General features: G+C 42.1%; 1 protein-coding gene across 1 annotated transcript in view; it reads right to left on the bottom strand.

Moving 5' to 3' along the window:
* Positions 1 to 21783, bottom strand: part of LOC108431684 (BTB/POZ domain-containing protein kctd15) — a 49110-nt gene extending 27327 nt beyond the window's left edge. The window contains 3 exon segments of the mRNA XM_017705003.2: positions 570 to 714; positions 18020 to 18195; positions 21426 to 21783. Coding sequence (XP_017560492.1) covers positions 570 to 714; positions 18020 to 18195; positions 21426 to 21437 — 333 coding nt within the window. The 5' untranslated portion in view covers positions 21438 to 21783.
* Between the last annotated feature and the right edge of the window lie 750 nt (positions 21784 to 22533).

Raw genomic sequence — 22533 nt, 5'->3', positions numbered from 1 at the left:
CACTTTTAGAGCGACGCTGAAATCAACTACATGCTCGACAAAATTAGGGATTTAAATATTCTTTGTCTTCTAAATGATGTTTAAATTTTCAGGTAAAGTGGTGCCATGTTTTTACAACACGGCATGAAGTTTCCAATGTGTTCATATCACGTCTTCTCCAACTCAACGGACCAGTTGCAGAGCAGAACTCCGAGTACTGCTTGACTCATGTCGACCTGGAGTTTCCCATTATCTGACTACTGAAGTGCACGCAAACACGCCGATCAGATCACTGACCAAGTCTGATTTTCTGTAGTTATCAGACTATTAAGTGCATATAACTGCACTCATTCTTAGCTTGCTGAAGAAATATCTCATTTCATGCAGCCTCTTGGGTTTTGCTTTCTGGAAAAAGTGGGAATCAACAGTACTGTCTGGATACCGGATGGAACTCATTACACTCTCAGCCAAAACCGGCAGAATACTAGCTAATAACAATCCAGGCAATGTGCTGGTGCATATCTAACTTAGCTCTTCTCCTTTTCTGGCACACTGTGGAACCCTGGGTTATAATTGACTTTGTTTTGTACCTTGAAGTCATCAGGCAGCAGCAGCTTGCAGGTCCTGAGGAAGCTGAGGATGTAGCGGAAAATCTCTCCATCCCTGTCGATGAAGTAGTGCTGCTTCAGACTGTCCAGCACGATGGGCTCTGTGCCGTTAAAGAGACGACTGATCCTGCAAATTAAAACACACACACACACACACGCGTGCGGGCACAGTTAATGGAGTGAGGGCGGCCTCCTTCAAATGCATGAAACAATTACCATTTATTTTTCAATTTTATTAGGAGCGAGCCAAAAAGGTATTAGCACTCCGGGTTGAAACAAGAAGCTCAAGGCACATTTCTGGAGCGAAGGAACCTGTTTGAAGTATTTCTTCTCTTTTTTCCTCTGCGGAGAGAATAAAACAATGCCGCATTCTCTGGCAGAGGAGAGAGGGGCTTGGCAGTGGCGCAGGTTTACGATTTCACTACTAAGATGTCAATTAAATGAGTCATGCATAAATCGGCCACGGTGACTGTCTACATGTCACGCTGCTAACCGGAGAGAAATGACACTTTTTTTTGATGCTGAAAAGCGCCGCCATGAGTGCTCTGAGCGCCGCGCTATTTTCAGCGCCCATTTCAATGGCATTCGTCAGCTAAGGTCCATGACCACTTGCTTGTCTGCCACGCAAGAGCCCCAGTGTTAAACCAACACCTACTGCGCTGGATCTGGTCCCCAGTGAACACTGTATACTTACCCTGATCTCCTGCCTGTAGGTGTTAACTCAACATGGGGATAAATGAGCATGAATGTATGAACACAAATCAACCTCTATATATAAATTGAGTAATTTTAATGCATTTGGAATACATTCGTCAACAGAATAGGGTTCAAAACATGATTAAGATAAAAACAGCATCACTGTCAAAATAAAAGCCTGTATCTCCATAATGGTGACTGTTCAGAAGAGAAAACATGCGACCTTTTAATGTGAGTTAATGTAAAACGATTACAAGATACATTCGTATAGGTTTTGTGGATGTTTATCAGTTGGTCTTGAACTGTTCACACAAAGTAAAGCAATGTAACTGGCTTTTTCAAACAGCTGTAAAAAACAATTTTTGGAAACGTAGCAAATTAGTGGCGTTACGATTCATTTGTTTTTCTGGTTGCATCATTTTGACCTCTTCCTGCTGCAACTGCGCAAACTTGTAAAAGGGACACAAACATTTCCAGTGGTCAAAACTGATTTCTAATGTTTCAAATTAAACAGATCATGACTTATTAACAAAACAAAATGCGGTAAACAAACCGTTTCTGTCCAAAGAACAACATGAATCTCTATTTTTGACGATCTATATTTTTTTACATCGTGTGATCACAGCAGCTGCTCTTAACACTGTGTGAACGTTTGGTGGTGAATGAACCAACAGAAATGCTCAAAAAACACTTGGAATTAAATCTATTTTCATTACTTTGAGAATTCAGACAGTTTTTTGCCCTCTCCGGTAAAGTTATCATTTTTGGTGATACCAGTTTTTCTTTGGACAGTAATGAAATGCGTTTAATGCTGAAATACATCACATAAATACAGGGGATATTGTCCTTCAGCCCCAGTGCGTGTGAGTGGCTCAGGCAGTGTTCGTAGTGGACCACGAAGAAAACACCGTGCAAGATATTTACAAAACACCGCTGAGACTGCTGATCATAAATCAATCAACAGCTTCTCTACTCAGGTTTGAATTTCATCACACTTTGACAAGCCAACACTCTCTGAAAACTGTACTGTAGGTAGCTAATAATCTTGAATAGCCTGAGATTGCATTGATAATGGTGAAAACTGAAGCAGGAGATGCTGCAAAGAACCCGATTAAGCGCTTTATTTGGAAAAATACACGGTGTGCAGGCTGTACTGAGCTTGAAGTCAAAGAACAACTAAGCTAAACCTAAACTAGCCCTAAACTTACTGGGAGAAACTAGAAAAACGTGGCTTCGTCACTGGAATCAGGTAATATTTTGGGGAAATCGTATCTTTATTTTTATTTAAATAATTTATATTAATTATAATGTTTCTTAAAAATCTCTGAGTTGCTGAATCGAATCAGTGAATCAAAATGGTGAATCAAATTGCTGTTTAGTGTATCGAATTGAATCATTCTTAATTCAAAACCATCATTTTTGAAGCCGAATAAAAAAGATTCGTGAATCAAATTCACTCTCAGCTCATAGATTCACAGCTCTAAAGCAAATCCGTTTACTTTATGTACTTCATCAAGGCTGCCCAAAATGTGGGTCGAGGGCCAAAGTTTGATTTGGCTCAACAGAAACACTGACCCCACCTCCCTCACCTTTATGGAGAACAATCCTACTTTTATCCTACACAAGTTAAGTGATACTTTTTTGATCCCACAACCGGGGAAATTTCACCTCCGCATTTAACCCATCCGTGAAGTGAAACACCACATACACACTAGTGAATACACACACACTAGGGGGCAGTGAGCACACTTGCCCAGAGCGGTGGGCAGCCCTATCCACAGCGCCCGGGGAGCAATTGGGGGTTAGGTGTCTTACTCAAGGACACCTCAGTCATGCGATGTCGGCTCTGGGGATCGAACCGGCAACCTTCCGGTCACAGGGCCAGTTCCCTAACCTCCAGCCCATGACTGCCCCCAGTGATATAACTTCTCAATTTTTTTTGTATTGGTTTACATATAAAAATTATTTCTGAAACGTTGATGGTAAAATATAATAAAGAAGAAAAATAAAACACATCTTTTAAAATCTTTACATGTCTATAATTTTGCCTTTTTGGCACCAACACTGCACTCTGGCGCACCAAGACTAAAAATGTGGGCACCCCTGCTCTCCACAAAGCAGAGGATGTTCTATCATTTAATGAAAAGGTTATCGCTCTCAAAGCCACAGCAATTGCTCAGTGTTTTAATGCTCTCCAGCAGCCAGTATTAATTATTGACGGATCACAGGGCGTAATAAGGCACCTGTTGTCGCAGAGCAAGTCCATGTTTGACCCTTATAAAGTGGGCTGAAAATGAAAAAGAGCGAAATTGAATGAGTGAAAATGTGAGAAAGAATGCGAGTGAGCTAGAAAGAGAGTGAAGGTGAGAGAGAGAGAGAGAGAGAGAGAGAGAGAGAGAGAGAGAGAGAGAGAGGGCGTGTGTGATGTTGGCTATGGGGCCCCATCATATCCGAGGATGGAAATTGCAGTAATCTGTAAGCTTTCATGGCCTGTGTCTCCCTCTCGCCTTAAGACACGATGGGGCACCTTCTTCATCTCTCCGCTTCTGTGTGATGTCGTCCCCACCTTTCCTCTCCTCTGCTCTCCTTTCTTCTCCTTTTCCCTTTCTTCTCTGCTCCTCTCTACTCCTTCCCTCACCTCCCTCCACTTTCCTGCCATCCCTTCTCCCTTCATCTTTTCTCCCATAATTCCCACTTTTCTTCTATCCTTTCCTCTCCATTCCTCTTCTTCTCTCATCTTCACATTTTCCACCTTCTCCTGCCCAATTCTCTTCTCTCCTCTCCTTTCATCTCATCTCTCCTCTCCTTCACTTTCTTCCTCACCCCCAGCTTTCAAGTTATGTATCTGTACAATTAAAGAGTGTGAAGAGAAGTTTCTTTTCTTCTTTTTCATTTTTTTTCACGCACACATGCGCACATCTCCCCTGGTTAAGGGGGGGGGACTTTTCCCAAAGCCTGGTTTCATCCCCACAAACGTACCAAAGCTGGCTTGAAGTTGCAGCAGAAATCGCTATTTGTAGGCAGTATTGAAAAACTATAGAGTAGAAAAAGAAGAGATGTAAGCCAGTCGATAAGAGAATCGTCACATTTTTCAGCATCACGCTGTAAAAACTGGGGGTTTTAACTTAAAATCGTAGAATATTAAGGCAGCATAAAATCCTTGTTCTGTTAAATTACTACTCAAAGTTCAGGCATTTTTAAGGCAGCCCTTTAACTTGCTCTTTCATATTAATGTGCATTTTTAGTTATAAATGACCTACATCAGCTAAAGCGCTTGGTAACATTACTGTTACTTCAGGACGACTACACAGTAAAAACGTTTACCAAATACTTGATGTGGTAAAAAGTAAATGAACTTGTTTTACTCAACCCACATAAACACTTCTAATGAGTAACACTAGTTATTTGCTTGTTACCACATGAAGCTTGAATTAAAACCAGTAATCTGCCTGCAACCGTCTACGCGTTGGCCGTCATCAGGGGACCGCAGTTTGGTTGGCTCGTTTTTGCTGGCGGCAGTTCGAAATGATGCAGTGACGCTTCACAGGTCTCGGAGGAAGCCTGTGCTGGCCTTCACCCTCCTAGCGCTGGTAATATCATGTGACTGGGGATTCCTAACTACTGAGTGGAACTGGATACAGCTAAACTGGGAAGAAAACTGGGGGGAAAATGAACTGCCTGATAGCGCATGAAGTCATTCTTAAGGTTGACCTACGACATTTTTTATGGTGCAGCCAAATCACAACAACAGATTTCACTGTAATGTTTCATATTACAAATACCTGAACTTCACAGTGGTTCCAAAACCATGAATACACACTTGTATTCATGCTCAAGATGTTTGAATTGCAGAAACTGCATGTATCATTGTCCAAAATCAAATATGCAGATTTATGCGCCAAACATGCAATCAGCCACTTAATTGTTCTGAATTTGTGCTGCAGTTTTATGATGTAAATAACGTAAGGCATGTGAGTTGACACACTGTATCTCAATGCTGTTGCTGTTTGTACTCACTGTGTTGTAACGTACCTCATACCACTCTGTAATATCTATCTATCTACACCTGTACCAAAATGCCATAGTATAATTACTCATAACTCAATGTACCCAATAGCCAGTCACCTCCTACTTTCAATGTAGAACTATATTGGACTCATGATACTTAACTGGGCAACTGATTTAAGAATTTAAAATGCCACCTTGGCATGTTCAATAGCAAATAATGTTATTTATACAACACTTAATAGTTAAAAGTATATAAAAGTATTAAAAGAAAGTGCTGGTGTGTTTCATGTATATATTTAGCTCAGACCATATGAGCTTGAGGTCATTCATCCTCCTCCTCACCATCATCATCATCGTTAACCGCTTAGTCCAGATAGGGTCACGGTAGCAGTTGAGAGAGCAGAGAATCCCAGACGACCCTGCTTGAGCTTATTATAAAAACTAATAAAAGCTCTGCCACTGATTACGTGAGGATATTAGGAATTACAAAAGAAATCCTTAACAGGCCTTTCAAATCCGCCAAACTTTAAAAAGAGTTTTATATTTTAAAATTATTCAGAAGGTTCACTGCACATTTTATGTCCTCTGGAATCTTAATATAGAACTGCGAACCCTGGATATTAAGATTCCTGAGGACATAAAATGTGCAATGAACGTTTTGAATAACTTCAAAATATAAAACCCTTTTTAAAAGTTTTTAAAGGCCTGATAACGATTTCTTTTGTAATTCCTAGTATCCTCACATAATCAACGGCAGAACTTCTATTGCTTTTTTAAAATAACCTAACGCTCATACGGTGTGAGCTAAATAAACACATGAAATAGTTCCACAGCCCAAACCTGAAGAATTCCTAATAAAATAATTTATATCTGCCTCTTCATAAGGGAAAAAATAATCAAATGTGACTACAAAACATTGGGCCTCATTCACCAACAGTTCTTAGAAAGAAATTTCTTCTTATACCAACTTACGCAGGACCTTTCTGACACTGAAACACTGAAACTAAACTAAAAGTCCATCTCTCGCTGCTGGTGTCCGGCCACGTCGGCCATGTGCAGGGTATTTTTGGCCGACAGTAGTAGTCTGTATTCCCTAATATGACATTTGATAAGAACTACACTTCCTGTCACCGCCAGACTCCCGCTCTGAACTCTCTCCAGCCAATGGCGGGCCGCCATGTTATCACCGTGGCGATATAATCTCCTCTTTAATCATAGTGGAGGCTGCCTAGGTCAGCTGACCACACGTCGCGACCTCAAAGAGAAATCACAAGAAAGTCAAGATTCGTTCAGTCTGTTCCCTCCCAAGTGCTTGTCAAAGCCTGTTAGGAGGCCGAACAACAGAGAGAGAGAGAGAGAGAGAGAGAGGGAGAGAAAGGAAAAAAGACATCAACAGGAGACTCAATGCACACAGCTGTGTTTGCGCTGCACGTCTAAAGCTTGCAGACAAAAGGAATTGAATTTCCATTACAGTCCTCTCTCTCTCTCTCTCTCTCTCTCTCTCTCTCTCTCTCTCTCTCTCTCTCTCTCTCTCTCTCTCTCTCTCTCTCTCTCTCTCTCTCTCTCTCTCTCGCTTGCTCTCTCTCTCTCGCTCTCTCTCTCTCTCTCTCTCACTTGCTCTCTCTCTCTCTCTTTCTCTCTCTCTCTCTCTCTCGCTCTCTCTCTCTCTCTCGCTTGCTCTCTCTCTCTCTCTCACTCCCTCTCTCTCTGTAAAGCTCAGGCAGGTGTGGGAGGAATGCCTCCACGAGGAATATTTGTCCACCTCTGTCAGTAATTTTTGTCTTACGCTGTTTGAGAACAGTGACCCATTTTTAAAGACGCTCTCTCTCTCCCTCTTTTTCCCTCTCTCTCTATCATTCTCTCTCACCCCGCTTTCACTGACTGAGGTTCGGAGGGTTTCACATGATCCACAAAACACTATGATTATCAAACGTAGTAATAAAACAAATAGCGTTCTCTTATGACGGCTACGTAGCTTCCACCAGCAAACACTTCGCTGTTCTTCAGTCTATTTTAAGGCATGAACTAATATGGAATTTCTTGGTTGATTCGAACGATTCATAATTCATAATTTGGTTCGATTCAAAACAACTGTGTCTCTATTCTATTAACTATTCAATACAGTAACAATAACTGAAAATGTGACGTTAATATATTAATCAAAGCAATAACAAAATCAGGAGACAGGCATTTTAAAATTGAAAGCACAGTTGTTGGATTTTTTGCTGTATTATTTATGCTTTTGAGTGAAGCATCAAGAAGCTAAATAAAGAATGACGGAAAAACCTGTTTTATTGATCAAATCCTTTAAACAGGGCAAAACTGAGCTGACTATGTAAATGCACCGTACGCACAACTGATCGTACAAGACAACAGCTACGTTTACATACAGCCTAATAATCTGTTAATAATCCGACTAATAGCTCAATCGGAATAAAACATGTCCATGTAAACACTTCAACCGGATCAGACTAGTCTGATTGAGGCCATTCAGAAAACCGTTTTTATCCGACTGGACGAGGTGGTAATCCTGTAAATAATCTATTAAATAGAAGAGTAATATCCGTGTAAATGCCTGTATCCGATTACATTCCCTATCGGAAAGTTTGAGTCCGTTCTGTATGGCGGAGCAGAAACTGGTCTGCAGAGGAGACGAAGTTCATGCTCTGATCTTTAAAAAACGGCGGTGGGACGGACGTCCAGCTTATGTGTCTCAGAACGTGACGTCTTCCTCTCGGCCTTCTTTAAAAAGGACAAGTCTGACATCGCAATGTATTCAATCGGACTGGTAAAAATCTTCATGTAAACACAGACAATGACGTCTATAATCTATTTCAGTTATGCTTTACACTTCAAGCTGGATATTGTGTTTCCAAGTAGTTATAAACCTGTAGTGAAGTTATTGGACGTGGCTTGATATTTGCATGGACAGTGACTGCAAACGTCCCTCATAGAAACCGTACAATAGTTCCACACGGCTGATACTTTCACTGCTGATCCGCTGTTGCTCGAACTATTTGAACGCACCTCTGCTGACCGACGCAGGAGAGCAACAGAAACAGCGCTTCCTTTTTCAAACTTTCACTGCCTTTAAATTATCACTAAAGTGTTCGCCACCCTTGTTCACCTTTTAATCTTTGTTTTTTTCCTGTTTTGCTCTTTCAGGCAAAAAACAGAAACTTTTGCAAATTTTCGGTGGTTGAAATTTAATTGAATCCTTTATTTTAATGTTTTCATTTGCTGTTTATTAGAGGATTTAGCATCATAACAGCAATACAGTAGCACGTCCATACAGACTGGATTACCAGCAGCACTGAAACGCGTAACAAACACTCTGCTTTATAGCATCCCAATGTAATACAGTGGATACAAGCTAATATATTAGCCCTGAGCTAATGTACTAGCCATGAGCTAACATGCTAGCCATGATACAAAGATACTACACAGTTAGGTACAATATGATACGTTGTACTCTTAAATAACCGGACACAATAACTGATAATTAACACTGTGTGGCTGATACTAATATCAATAACCAATCATTTAGATTTTTGCCATTTTAAAACAAGTTCACACTATAATCCACATGTTTTGAGCATATTCAAACATAAATAACCACACTTTCCAATTTACTGACAATATAATGTATGTATATATATATATATATATATATATATCAGCCTCTGATGTATCTCGCTATATATAATTTTAAGTCTAGTTTCATTTTAAAGTTGTGTTAAGTTTAAGTTCACTTCTTAATTTTCTTAGACACTGATTAAGCCTAATTTTGGCCAAATCTGAGGTGGATTCACAAAAGAAAGTATCTTAAGAAGGAAAATCTTCTTAAATATGTGCTTTTTTCCTTATTATTATTATTATATTATTATTATTATTAACTTCTTAAGCAAAAAAGTTATGAGAAATTGTTATTCTTCAAATAATGTCTTAAGATTTCTCTTTTCTTTCCTTAACTGTTTTCTTAAGAATAATTCTAAGAAGTATATTCTCGAAAATATTAGGTTTTTATATGTTTTCTTAACCTTACGATCGAGTGACGCTGTCTTAGACTGTAAGAGTCGACAAGGTCAGCATCGAAAATGATCACGGACGCTGCCTCTGCTACTCGTCCGTCACGCCACAATTAGCAGCATTTTTTCCTGTTGGCTTCTTCCACCATCACCAAGAGCTCGATCTTATTTGTTAAGATTTTTTGAACGCCTGGTTTGATGTTTTTCCTCCGTTTTGCTCCTCTGAGCGGATTAAACTAAATAACGGAAATAACAGTTAATACTAATAACAGTTAATGCGACATATCTTGCATCGTTTATGGTGAAATGCAACGTAGCATCCAAAACAATGAAGTTTCGCTTAAGAAAATCGTAAGAAAATAATACGATTATCTGAAGAGAATATCTGAGAACTTCATACATTCTCATGAACTTATACTTTCATGAATCCAGCCCCTGGAATATCATCTGTTATAAATCCTATTTAGTCTAGGCTTAGGCTTAAACCGAGTCTCCAAAACTGGCTCTAAGAGTACATCTACATCCGAGACTTGGCTTAATCTCGAAACCTGCCCTTTAGTCTGATTATGAGTCAATGTCAATGTCATAACGAAACTTTAATGTACATTATTGTAATGAGGTTTTATTCCATGTAATTTTGGAGCAACTCTATTGGTTCATTTATCATGAAGCCTTCACACAGTTTAAAGAGCAGCTGGTGTTTTCAACTAGTAGGAAAAAAATATGAAAAATAAAAGAAGGAGGTTTTAATATGAGAATGCACATCACAGACTGAGAATATTATAATTTCTTCCAAGCTTCAGCGAAAAAGAGAAACGTCTATGCTTTTATCTCTCGGTCAGATTAAGAAGCTCTGTCTATATACGCCAGTCTTTCCCCTCACTCACTCACTCACTCACTCTCTATGTTCACCTCACCCCGTCTCTATTGCTTCCTCTCCTCTCTGCCACTATTTCTTTCTTCCACTCCCTCTGTTTCTCTCTCTCCCTCTCCCTGCCCCCCCCCTTCTCTGGAAATCGATGCAAAATGCTTTATAAAAAACCAATACTCATCTCCCTGTTGTGCCTCAGGTCTTCCTTTCTCATATGCTCTTGCAATTCTTCCAGCTAGAATTTCACCATACGCCTGCAGGCCAACTCTGTTTTTCATCTCCACTTTTTTAAAAAGCAATTAAAATGCTGCCTGTTTTTCTTTTCTTTCCCTTCCCTCCCTCGCTCCCTCTCTGTCTCTATGTCTCCATGTTTCTCTCTCCCTCTTTCTCTCTCTCTCTCTCTCTCTTACTTCTTCCTTCTCTCGTTCTTTGTGTGCCTCTACATCTTTTTCTATCTTTTACTTGTTCCCTCTATTTCTCTTTCTCTCCATATTTGTCTCTGCATATCCGTCCTGCTCTCTATCTCTCTTCCTCTCACTCGCTCATTCCCTCATTCTCCTCCTCTCTCTCTTTGTATGTGTCTCCGTATCTTCCTCTCATTCCCTCTCCTCCTCTTCCTTTTTGGTGAATCAGTCACTCCTACCTGCAGTACCTGAGTGGATGAGACACCCCCCCCGCCCCCCCCCCGTGCTCTCTCTCTCTCTCTCTCTCTCTCTCTCTCTCTCTCTCTCTGTCTCTATCGGCTTTGTCTCTGTCAAGATAGATAGACCAAGGGAGAGAGGTCACTAGTCTGGTAGGTAACTCACTCAGCTCCTGATGTCAACAACTGGCTCTCACTCCAGTCAAACACACAGCAGAGTCAGGGGTGAGCTACGGGTCACCCCCACCCACCCCACACACACACACACACACACACACACACACACACACACACACACACACACACACACACTTCATTACAGTCAGACCACCAGCAGACCACTGCTGCACAATATACAATATACATTAGTGGTTACTGCAATACTGGCCTTTGCAGTACTAATACTGTAGATGGTTAAAATATGCAATATGCAAATGAATCCTCTGACCAATCACAGTGTTTTCCTGTTTGCTGTGAGCATTCTGACCAATCACAGCTCCACATGAGTTCCTTTGGGTAATATAATTAACTGAAGTATTATTTGATACATTTCAGTCTCTTCCCGACTGTTTAAGGATGCACTGATGTGGGATGGCTGAGGCCGCGCTGATATCCCACCTGCCAAAATAACTAGATTCTCCTGGAGTAGCACTACATAGAAATGACATTTATATCTAATTTATATCAACGATTACAATGCAGTAAAATGAATAAAATGCAGATATTTTAGCACAGTAACTCAGCGTTACCTAAACACTCTGCTCTTCCAGACTGAAATAAATACAATATCAAATATTAGCTCTGAAAAATCAATCAAACCAAAACATAACGATTCCGATATGATTCCGATATCATCATGTGTCTCTGAGGGACATATTTTCCCCGGTTACATTTTTTTGCTCCCCTGTGTGGGAATCATGTCACAAAACAGACAGATTTTAACTGTTTTATGGTGTTTCTTGTTTGTAAATTTGATCTGGTGAAAAGGTGGGAATTCAAATATAACACATGAATCACTTAAAACTGAATTACTGAATAAAGGAATTTGTTTTCAGGGTAATCAAAGTCATATGTGTAATTTTTGGCTTTGTCATCTGCTTCACCATATAGACTGCAACTGATCTAAAACTGAAAACACACACACAAAAAACATTATACTAGTTTGAGCTGAATGAATGTATATAAAAGCTCAAGTAGATGTGTATTAGTTTGCCCAGTGTTCCCTTTTTTATGAAACTTCTGAAAAACGTGCAGAATTTCTTACTATCAACATGCACTACAAGAAATACTGAGTCGAGTGACTGTCTGATACATTCAAGAGATCATACATAGGAACAGAAAGCCTTAAAACCTGTGGGCCAAACACCAGGCCTGTGGGCCAAATCAGGCCCGCCACACAATCCTATCAGGCTAACAAAAGTATTTTAATTTTCTATTAATATCAGCCTGTTTCACTGTTTCTGTTTCGCACTACAATCCCCAGCATGCACTGCACCATAATGTGCTCTGACTCTCCTAACCCAATAACAATCTATTGGTTTGCAGTTACACCTCAATTCTACAAAATCTAATCACCAAAATGCATTTCAGCTTCAGTTCAACCTATATAGACACCTTATATACGCTCACCTGCCACTTTATTAGGTACAGTTGCTTGTTAACACAAACAGCTAATTAGCCAATCACACGGCCGCAACTCGCTGCATTTACGCATGTAGAGGTGGTCAAGACGACTTGCTGAAGTGCAGACCGAGCATCAGAACGGGGAAGAAAGGGGATTTAAGGGACTTTGAACGTGGCGTGGTTGTTGGTGCCAGACGGGCTGGTCTGAGTATCTCAGAAACTGCTGATCTGCTGGGATTTTCACACACAACCATCACTAGGGTTCACAGAGAACGGTCCGAAAAAGAGGAAATATCCAGTGAGCGGTCAGTTGTGTGGACGAAAATGCCTTGTTGATGTGAGAGGTCAGAGGAGAATGGGCAGACTGGTTCCAGATGATAGAAAGGCAACAGGAACTCAAATAACCAACCAGAATCTCTGAGGAACGTTTCCAACACCTTGTTGAAAGTCTGCCACGAAGAATTAAAGCAGGTCTGAAGACAAAAGGGGGTCCAACCTTTTACTAGCAAGGTGTACCTAATAAAGTGGCCGGTGAGTGTAGCTCAGCAGCTCAGAAACTGAACTCAAGTCTTAATGAAAGGATGCCAGGTGTTTAGTTCATGCAAATAGGCAGGTAAGAAAAAGACTGAGCTCCTGGGGACGTTTACATTTAGAATATTCCAAGTGTCCATGTAACATTATAAGGCCAACTACAAGCGTCTGAATTTTACTGTTGAAGTCTTTTGCACATTTTAAATAAACAGTGGCCAGTTCAGGCTACAGCACAACAACATTCATTAAAAATGACGAGATTTTTTAATATGACCCCTGCCCTGGTTGAGTTTGACGCCCCTGCTATAAAACGTTTGCTCAAGGCTCCAAGTGTATGACATGGGCAAGATATTGCAATTACACTGCTGCGTATTCAGACTTCAGTTATCACACTCTGTACAGGGAACACTGTGAATTTCTTTCTGTGAATTTTAGTGTATTTCTATTTATTTGCTGAGTTTAACATACAGGGAAACATAAAAAGTGCTATAACATCTCCACATTTTATTTATAACCCAGAAAATGAACATTAATTGTGGATTTTTTATGTGTCATGTCCAGAAGTGTGTTCTCTGTGAAGGACATTCACTTATTTTCGGTCAGAAAATCAACAAACACGTGTCATTTAACTGGCGAGCTCAAACATTCACATACATTTAATTACACTGGCACACCGTCAACATACTATTAAAACATTTTACTGTTTTGACTAAAACTATTTTCATTTATTTGGACTTTGCAAATGTCTCGATTCATCAGAGCACCCTGTGACTGGTCAGAGCTTGCAATGACCTCTTTAATGAGAGGCTCATTTGCATTTTGAAGCACTGAGCAAGTCTAACGTGAAATATTTCCCTAGGTAAGATTGTATTATTTCACTAGTACTTGACTAATTTACTGTCTATTGATTGTATGTTTGTAATGAGCATTAGATGGAGCTGTTAATGTAAATAGTTATGAGAAACATGATTGCGTATTACTCATTAAAGCCCTCATCTGAAATTTTAAGGCTTATTTGGTCCATAAATTCTCATGAGCCCAAATCTGCAAACTTTTCTTCAAAACAAATCAAAGCAAATGGCTAAAAAGAGAGTTTTTAATTACGTAATGTATCATTCAATTCAGTCTTTTGGTCCTGTGACTTCTGTTTGAACAGTTTAAGAGAAATTTGATAGTATGAAAATTAGATGTAAAACAATATTCAAATGAGCACTGTTAAAGTTCAACAAACCTTCAGCACTTTCGACCAATCGGAACTGCTCTGCAGCATCTTTCCTTATGCTGAATTTAACTGTTTGACTCAAATATTGAATAATAAAACATAAATATTTCTAACTGTGCAATAACAATCAGCTAACGCTACGCTGCCCAGCCTTTCTAGGACCTCCACTGCCTCCCAACACCGGTCCTCCAAAGCTGGGATCTAACTAAAGTCCACAGATTGAACTTTTTTCCTCAGCAATTCTGCAGCATGAGCGATGGCCCGAATACCCAAGTGCCTTCGCTGAGCGTCACCACATGTTCGTTAGCTCTGATTCTCTTCAAGTTCCCATCTGTCCCGTGTAACTGATCTCTGTCAGGAGCTCTAGCCGAAGCCTCTGTGCTCGCAGCCAGCCCTGCCTGCGGTCCCCATCAATGTTTCATGGCCTCTGTCTCTCCAGCCCGGCCGGGGGAGCGCAAGACTAATGCTGCCCCATTAGTTACTGCACTAAGTTTCTCTTCCCTCTCTGCATTATTAACAAATCAATCTATTAAAAGACATCATCAACTTAAAAGTCCTTTAACCTTGTTCTTAGCTGTCGCCCAGCCCCTTCTGATGCCTGGCTGGCTCCTCTTCTTTAACCCCTTCAGGTCTAACAACTACATTCAGTATGAAAACGGCCACAGAACTGGCTCTGACCGGTCCAGGGTCACAAAGAGAGCTCCATACGGACCGTCATATATTTAGAATTTACGATTTATTTTAAATATTTGGCTGCTCTAGGAGCAAAACCTTGCATCTCCATTTTTCAGTTTTTGGCATAGTTTGAAAATGCCTGTTGCCTTTTTCATCGTGTGTAAGTTTCACGATGAACGGACCAAAAGAATCGGGCCAAAATGACGTGGAAAAACGTCTGGTTCCATTGACTTCCATTAAGAGTAAAGCATGTTTTTTGTCTCTTCTGTAAAGTTCCCATTTTGGGGATACGAGGTTTTGGCATTACTGAGATGTAGCTGTAATTAACTCTGCTGTTATTCTAATTTGGACCGATGGTCAGTTAAATCTGCCTGTGTGGATTCATTCATGCCACGTCATCATGAATCCACTGAGGCCACAGAACTGACCACCTCACTTACGATAACTTCACTCATGTTCAACAAGAACATCAATTCTATCACAGTAAGAGTCCCAAATAATTCTGCTGTTAAATGTTTACATGGATTAACAGAACAATAAAAGAGCTACTGAACCTAAAGTACGTACACCACTATTATTAATAATAGCAATTATTATTATTATCATCATCATCGTTATTATTATTATTATTACTATTACTAGCAGTTGATGTTGTGGTTTGTTGTGACATAGAAATGAATAATAAACATTGCCTAAAATTGGCTTAAATTAATGAATATGTAATTAAAATTCACACACAAAAATAACTGCATGGTGATTGTTTTCCCTGCAATATTTTAACTGGGCCCCCCATGAAGAAGACCACTAAGCTGAATGGCCTCCTGGTCATTTGTGACCTCTGGTCTAAATTTCTAAGTGTGCATTTGATTTTTTACTCATTTTCATGCTTTTATCCTCAAACATACTCAAACCTCCGCTGGTTTTGTTGAAAATAAGATGAGAAGCTGAATTTAATACGATGATATTTTAATTAAATCACTTTTTAACCATCTGACGGGATGGAATTCTTCAAATTTGGGGTTGACAGAACATACGAACCAAAGGAAGTGTGCGATTTCAGTGACGGAGGCTGGTGGTTTAACTGTTCGTGTGCTGGAGCGCAGCCGTAGCGTTTAGTTATTTTCCAGAGAAACAAAAGAGAAGGTGGCACAAATGAGTGGCTGCAGTGTGAAAGCGTTGCCTAAAGCTACATGATAAGGAGCTCGAATGTAGCGGAGACGCCGCTTTCTGCTCCCTCTGTGGCAATACATCACCACAGCTTGCTGCTTCTTGCAAAGTGCGGAGCTTTGCGCTGAATTCTGAAACACTGTCGACCCCGTAACAGAAAAAAATGAAGCAACATCATAAATAATAATGATGACAATAATAATAAAGCACTGTTATTCTAGGAAACACTTAACAATGCATAACTCTCTCCCCAACACTCAGCTCTTATCTCTCTAGCTAAGCTTTCATTTCTCGGTGTAGACGTCAGTGGCACAGTTGGTCAGCGGTGACGTTTCAGTCGCTCTCTATTCAAAGACACTAGTAATAAAACAACTACTGCATTACAGACAACCAAGAGACCCGGTGTTCCAGAGTCCGTCGCTGGAAAAGCAGCCAGGAAAAATACCAAACGTACCAAACGCCGTCTTGCACGTCTATTAAAGTATGAATGCAAACTGAGATGTTTCAGGCCCTCCTTCTCCTCCTTCCCTCCAAACTTATCTCTGCATCAGATACACTCATAACTTGCAGCCTCTGTGAAACGCATGCCGATAGACTCCCCACAGCGTGTGAATGTGTATTCATTGTGACAGGTGGGCTGCAAAACGCCAGTCAAAGGGAAACCTGCAGTATGTTCGGATACAACCATACAGCTCAATGTATTTCAGGACCGCTCATCTTCAATATCAGTTTGTTTGTCCACGTTCAGTTTTGTTTCAATCCAATGCAAAAAGCAGCTTAACACCTTCCTCAAACTCTTATTCTGACGTGTGTCACTGTGCACACTCGATGTAATTCAGTGAAGGTGTAACGGTTTCAATACTGCATCAAAAAAGAAAGAAACGTCTGAAACTTGAAACCTCTCGCTCTTCTAAGCATCCTTCGCTTACCGATTTCCACTGTGATCAAAACCATATATCTGTGCATTATTTATAGCCCAGTTGTGCTGTTTTATAAGCACGTGCTACTTTTTAAAGTGTATTTCATGCCAAATGAGGCTGTGGTGTAAAGGTGGGCGATATGGCAAATAATATCACAATGCAAATTTCCACGATACACGATACCTCACGCTCTTTATGCTTCAGACATGGTTAAAAAAAAAACGAGCAGTGCCACCTTTTAAAAACCACAAACAAAAACTGAACGTAATGATTTTTTTTTCAACATCTGGCAACCTGTGCTGCACTGAATCTAGTTAAACAGGACTAATTATGCCTTCTTTATTAACGAACATATAAAGCAGTTGGTCAGCGCACTGTCCTGAGGATATCCATGACAATATCCACGATAAGTTCAGAAAAGAATATTATATTGTATCGTGACGTAATTCATCACAGTATGTCGCTGCACTGACCGGCCCTGCTGTGCAGTGTGTAATCAGGGCTCTGTAAAGTCAAGGCACTTTAACACATGAAATATCGAAATACTGAAAACTGCATCCCACCTGAAAACGCGTATGGTCCCACCACTACTCCCCTCACTGCCCCTCACTGCATCTCGTGCACTTGATTACATCACTTTTCCAGCTTTAGAATGAAACACTTTCCCTGCTAGTGCGATGAAAGTTCAGTGCAGATCAGTGCAGTTTATTTCGCATGAAACAACAAGACTGAAACGGGATGAATCGCTCGGAAAACGACGGACTCTGCCCCTGATCAGCACCCACTCCCACCCAGCTCAACTGCTCTAAAGTCCTAAAGCATCTAATGCAGCCACACAGCTCACTGCACCTCATCATCACTTAAAGCCCAGTCCACAGCACTTAAACTTGCTCAGAAACTTTTGGAATACACACAACACAGCTTACTTAGCATGCAAGTTAAAAAATATAACTCCACACAAAAGTAATTGTTGTTATTATAGGGAAAGAAATGCAGCGTTTCCCTGATGGGACCCCCCAACGCGCCCACCCTGTCCGGGAACAGCTCTTACCTGGAGTCCGGGTACTTGGTGAGAGTGGCCAGGCTGCTGGTGTACATGTGTCCGCCCACGTCGATGTGGACAGGCGCGTTGGCTTTGGTGAGCTGCGCGGGCAGTGGGATGCCCTGCGCGGCCAGAGGAGAGACCGGCGAGCGGCTCAGAGAAAGGCGCGACATGCTCCTCCCTTCCTGCAAGCACACGAACGGGAAAGCCATGAGGACGACAGTGAGTGCGCGAGGGAGTGAGTGTGTGTGTGTGTGTGTGTGAGAGAGAGAGTGTGTGTGTGTTTGCGCTTTATCCTGGCGCCGCGGCTCTAAACGACGAAGCACGTTTGCGTGTTTTTTTTTTTCCGGGGACCCCCTGAGGGCGGGAATGAAACCCGTGTTTATTAGCGATGCGGAGACACGGACGCGAGGTGTTCGCCTCTGGGGAGGAGAGAGAGAGAGAGAGAGAGAGAGAGAGACAGAGAGAGAGAGAGAGAGAGAGAGAGAGGGAGAGAGAGAGGGAGGGAGGGAGGGATGGAGGGAGGGGAGGAAAAGAGAAAAAGCCTCCGAGTTTTCTAATTAAAGGTCGTCTTGTTTAGACGTGAAGCACTAAGCTAACGTTCGCAGCTAAGCAACCGTTGCTATGCATTTTTTCCCGCCAGTCGCTTTGAAAAAAAAAGAAAAAAGACGCGCGAGGGTGAACTTCCAGTGGGCTGCTCTGACTTTGCTCAGGGTTTACAGCACACTGAGGGCGTTTGCTCGGTGATCACGAATGTTTTAGACCTCAGATGTCCGAGTCGAAGGGGAATGAAGGGATGGACAGGTGCCAGATCTCAAACAGCTTAGTGTTTAACTCGGTGGTCCACCCTCGCCCCCCCTCCCACAGCTCGCTTTAATGGACTGACCTGACAGCAGCGGCAGCAGCTTCCACTCACCTCCCACAACAAGCCTAATCTTAACGGTTAGTTAGGATTCCGACGTTATTTTTTTCACCACCCGTATTCCCGCAAGCCCCGCCTCTTGTGCTCGGACTGGCTAATGTATCCGCACTCCTGCGCTCTGATTGGCTAACAGCGAATCAGCGCACCGCTTGAGCGTGAACTATTAGCCAATCACAGCGCAGAAACCTGGCAATCCCTGCGGGCTTGTCTGAAAAAGGGTGGGAATAAAACTCTACAGCTAATACAAAAACGCACTAAACATTTTTTAACAGCATTTTAATACAGCGTTTCCTAAAAATATAACAAGATTATTGTACATTTTGTATTAAAAAGCTATTAAAAGTTTTGCTTTTTTTTCAGACTGCACCAACGACAAGTTCCTCCAGTCTGTGTCTTGCTGTTCTCCACAAAAGATAAACAAAAAGCAGCTGGTCAGTTTTTAACGCTGCAAGCGATGAGGTTTAGACTAAACTGCCTGTTTTTCCCAGGGTGTTGACTCTGCAGATGACCAGCTAATACCAGCTAAATGATTCTGACTGAATATAATTCTCGGCTTAATATCATCTTCAGTAATAGTGCTCATTTAAAGAGCCCATATCCTACATTTTAACGTCCTTCTCAAAGCTCCACATTTGTGTGGACCTTCCTTCATTTTTGCATGACCACCTCTTCATACCTTGGAATTAAACAGGTTGGGCCTTTAAGAGTGATACATGCAAATAACCTCTGATGGCTCCTCTGCCTTGCGCCTTATTCAAAATGCAGCCCAGGCTGAAACAGTCCTCATCATTTCAGCATGAACGGGGCCGAACGGGGCTGAACTGCTGCAGGCCGAACAGGCAGATGTATGTAAATGGGTTGATTTTCATGACGTCACAAAAAGAGTGCGGATGGACTGAGAAGGAATCCCAGTTTTTGGAAACTTTACCACTTTCTACATAGCACATCAAACTCTTCAAAAGCTAGGAATATCCAGTTTCCCATGGTATGGGCCCTTCAAAGCTACCTTCACCAATAACACTCATTTAATACTATTTTTCTGCACAGGATCGGCGCTCAGGCTGCTCAATACGCTTCACATCCCAGTGAAAGGAAGCAGTGAAGAAAGTTCCAGGCGTGTGAAACGATCCCACTTCTTCGTATAGCTACAGGGATGGTAACCAAAAGCCCTGATAATAACGCTGGAGGAATATGCTCTCTCTCTCTCTCTCTCTCTCTCTCTCTCTCTCTATGTCTCTCTCTCCCTCTCTGTCTCTCTCTCTCTCCTCTCTCTCTCTCCTCTCTCTCTCGCTCTCTCTGTCTCTCTCTCGCTCTCTCCCCCTCTCTCTCTCTCTCTCCCTCACTCTCTCTCTTTCCTCTCTCTCTCTCTCTCTCTCTCTCTCTGTCTCTCTCTCTCTGTCTCTCTCTCTCTCCCTCACTCTCTCTCGCTCTCTCTCTCCTCTCATACTCCAATGGGAGGAGTCGCTATGCATGTACTACACTACATTCGGATGCACTGTAACTCCCACAACCCTGAAAGCTAAGCAGAGCTGATGCATGCCTCTCACATCTTCTCTCCCCCATTCTCCATTTGACCTGGTTAAAACAAGGTTACCAACATCCTCAAACCTACTGAGCACTTCTTCAGACACCATTGCTTAACACGAGGCTCGTCTGAACTGCATAATCACATCAAATCTAAAGTACAAGGGGTTAAAACTGATGGCAAGACTACCCTCATAAATGGTTTGCGAATGGTTTAAAACGAGTTCATTTAGGGTTATTACTCAGGTCATAAACACTTCCGAAATCTTGCAAAAAAACAGCCATAACATATGAATAAAAAGGGCAAAGGTGACCTGTGAACATGTGAAGAAGCTGAGTGATGGAGAAGACGGGATGATCAGCCAACATCGAGTATGAGGTGTCATGACTTCTTCTTTATGTTTTTAAAGTACGTATGACCTAAGTGATAACTAATAACCGCTAATAAACGCATTTTAAACCATCCATAAACCCCAGAACAAGGGTCGCCTTATTCTGAAGTGGTCCCAACTCCAGCTCAGAGCTTAAACGAGGAGCCCATTCCTCAACAAAACGTATAAAACCCCGAGAAAAACTACTAACCTAGCTAACTGTCTGCCACATGTCTCCGTACCTGATCTCCACCGAGCAGTTCATGCTGCTGCCCTGCGGGCAACCTAAATTTCGGTAATATTACAACATGGCGTCTACGCTCACTGATATCCACCTAAAACACAAACCTGTGACCGAGATGAACATCGTGAGATAACCAGGTCAGGCTGTGATGGAAAAAGTGAGTGGAATAGAAGAAAAAAGGGGCTCCTGGTTGGTTTTGAAGCCGAGATTTAAGGTTAGCAGCAGCCACGACAACACACGGCTTCTCTAACATCACCACCAGCATCAACGGCAGTTCAGCTAACGTTACAAACACGCCGAAAAGGGCGACATGGGGATTAAAAACCTCTGAGGTGAGATTAAGATGAATCCTACCGTCTCGAACATCGTAGGAGTCCGAAGGGATCCCGGACAGGTCGAGTCAGTCCCGGTCGAAATGGTTTTTATGGCTTAAAGCTGCTCCAAGTTTTTAAGCGTTAACGTTAGTTTAACGGCCGGGCACCGTTTAAAAGGAGCTGGCTAACCGAGCGCTAACCCACCCTGGCTGCCTGGGAGAGGAGCGGAGCTGACCTGCCCCCACCGTAACCTGTCACAAACCCCGAAAAACCGCCTCAAAACTGCGCTAAAAGCGTGTGTACCCGCCGCCGATGGACCGAAAAGGGTCGCTGTGGCTTTAAAAAAAAACCTATAAGCTAACGCTAGCGCAGCCTCGGCTCGCTCTGAGCGGAGCGGGGAAGACAGCGAGCGAGTGACCGAGCACGCTTACCTTTAACACGGCGCGGATCTCTCCTCGAGCCCCGCTGCTCTCTCTCCCTCTCTCTCTCTCTCTCTCTCTCTCTCTCGCTCTCTATCTCTGTCTCTCTCTCTCTTTTTATCTTCTTTAATACTTTATTGTTCTGTCGTTCTGCTCACTGGCTCCGTGTTTCAGACTCAGAAAATAAAAATTAATAAAACCTCCCCAGAAATGAAACTGCCGGGGAAAGAAGAAAGCCAATAAATCCGTGTCTAAATAACAGAGCAGGAGCTAAAACTGAATTCTCGCTCCGGGCTGCCCACACGCCTCTGGGGCAAAAGGATTAGGCTACAATTAGCTCAGCCCCACTCTCTCTCTCTCTGTCTCTCTCTCTCTCTCTCTCTCTCTCTCTCTCTCTCTCTCTCTCTCTCTCCCGGGCTAATTTTTTTATTTTTTTACCCTGTAAAGATGAAAACGTGATATTCTCTCTTGCTCGGGTGATGATTCTGAATCATTAGCGTTTCTACGTGCTGGGTATTTTTTGCCAGAAAAGAAAGTGGGAATCGCTTCAGCGGGGGGTTGAAGTTCTTGTGCCCGGAGAGCGGAGGAGGGAAAGCGGGCAGCAGAGCGGCGGCAGCAGCGTCAGGCGAGCGGCGCGCCGTTCGACCGGCTCGCCGCCGAAAAAAAGCCGATTTTAATCGGTGTCGTTTCTCTGATGTAACGTTTCCCCGGGCGGTTTCGGCGAGGCAT

Source organism: Pygocentrus nattereri, chromosome 7 (genome assembly GCF_015220715.1).
Source record: "Pygocentrus nattereri isolate fPygNat1 chromosome 7, fPygNat1.pri, whole genome shotgun sequence".
Taxonomy (NCBI): Eukaryota; Metazoa; Chordata; class Actinopteri; order Characiformes; family Serrasalmidae; genus Pygocentrus; species Pygocentrus nattereri.
This window is presented reverse-complemented; position numbering and strand designations above follow the sequence as displayed.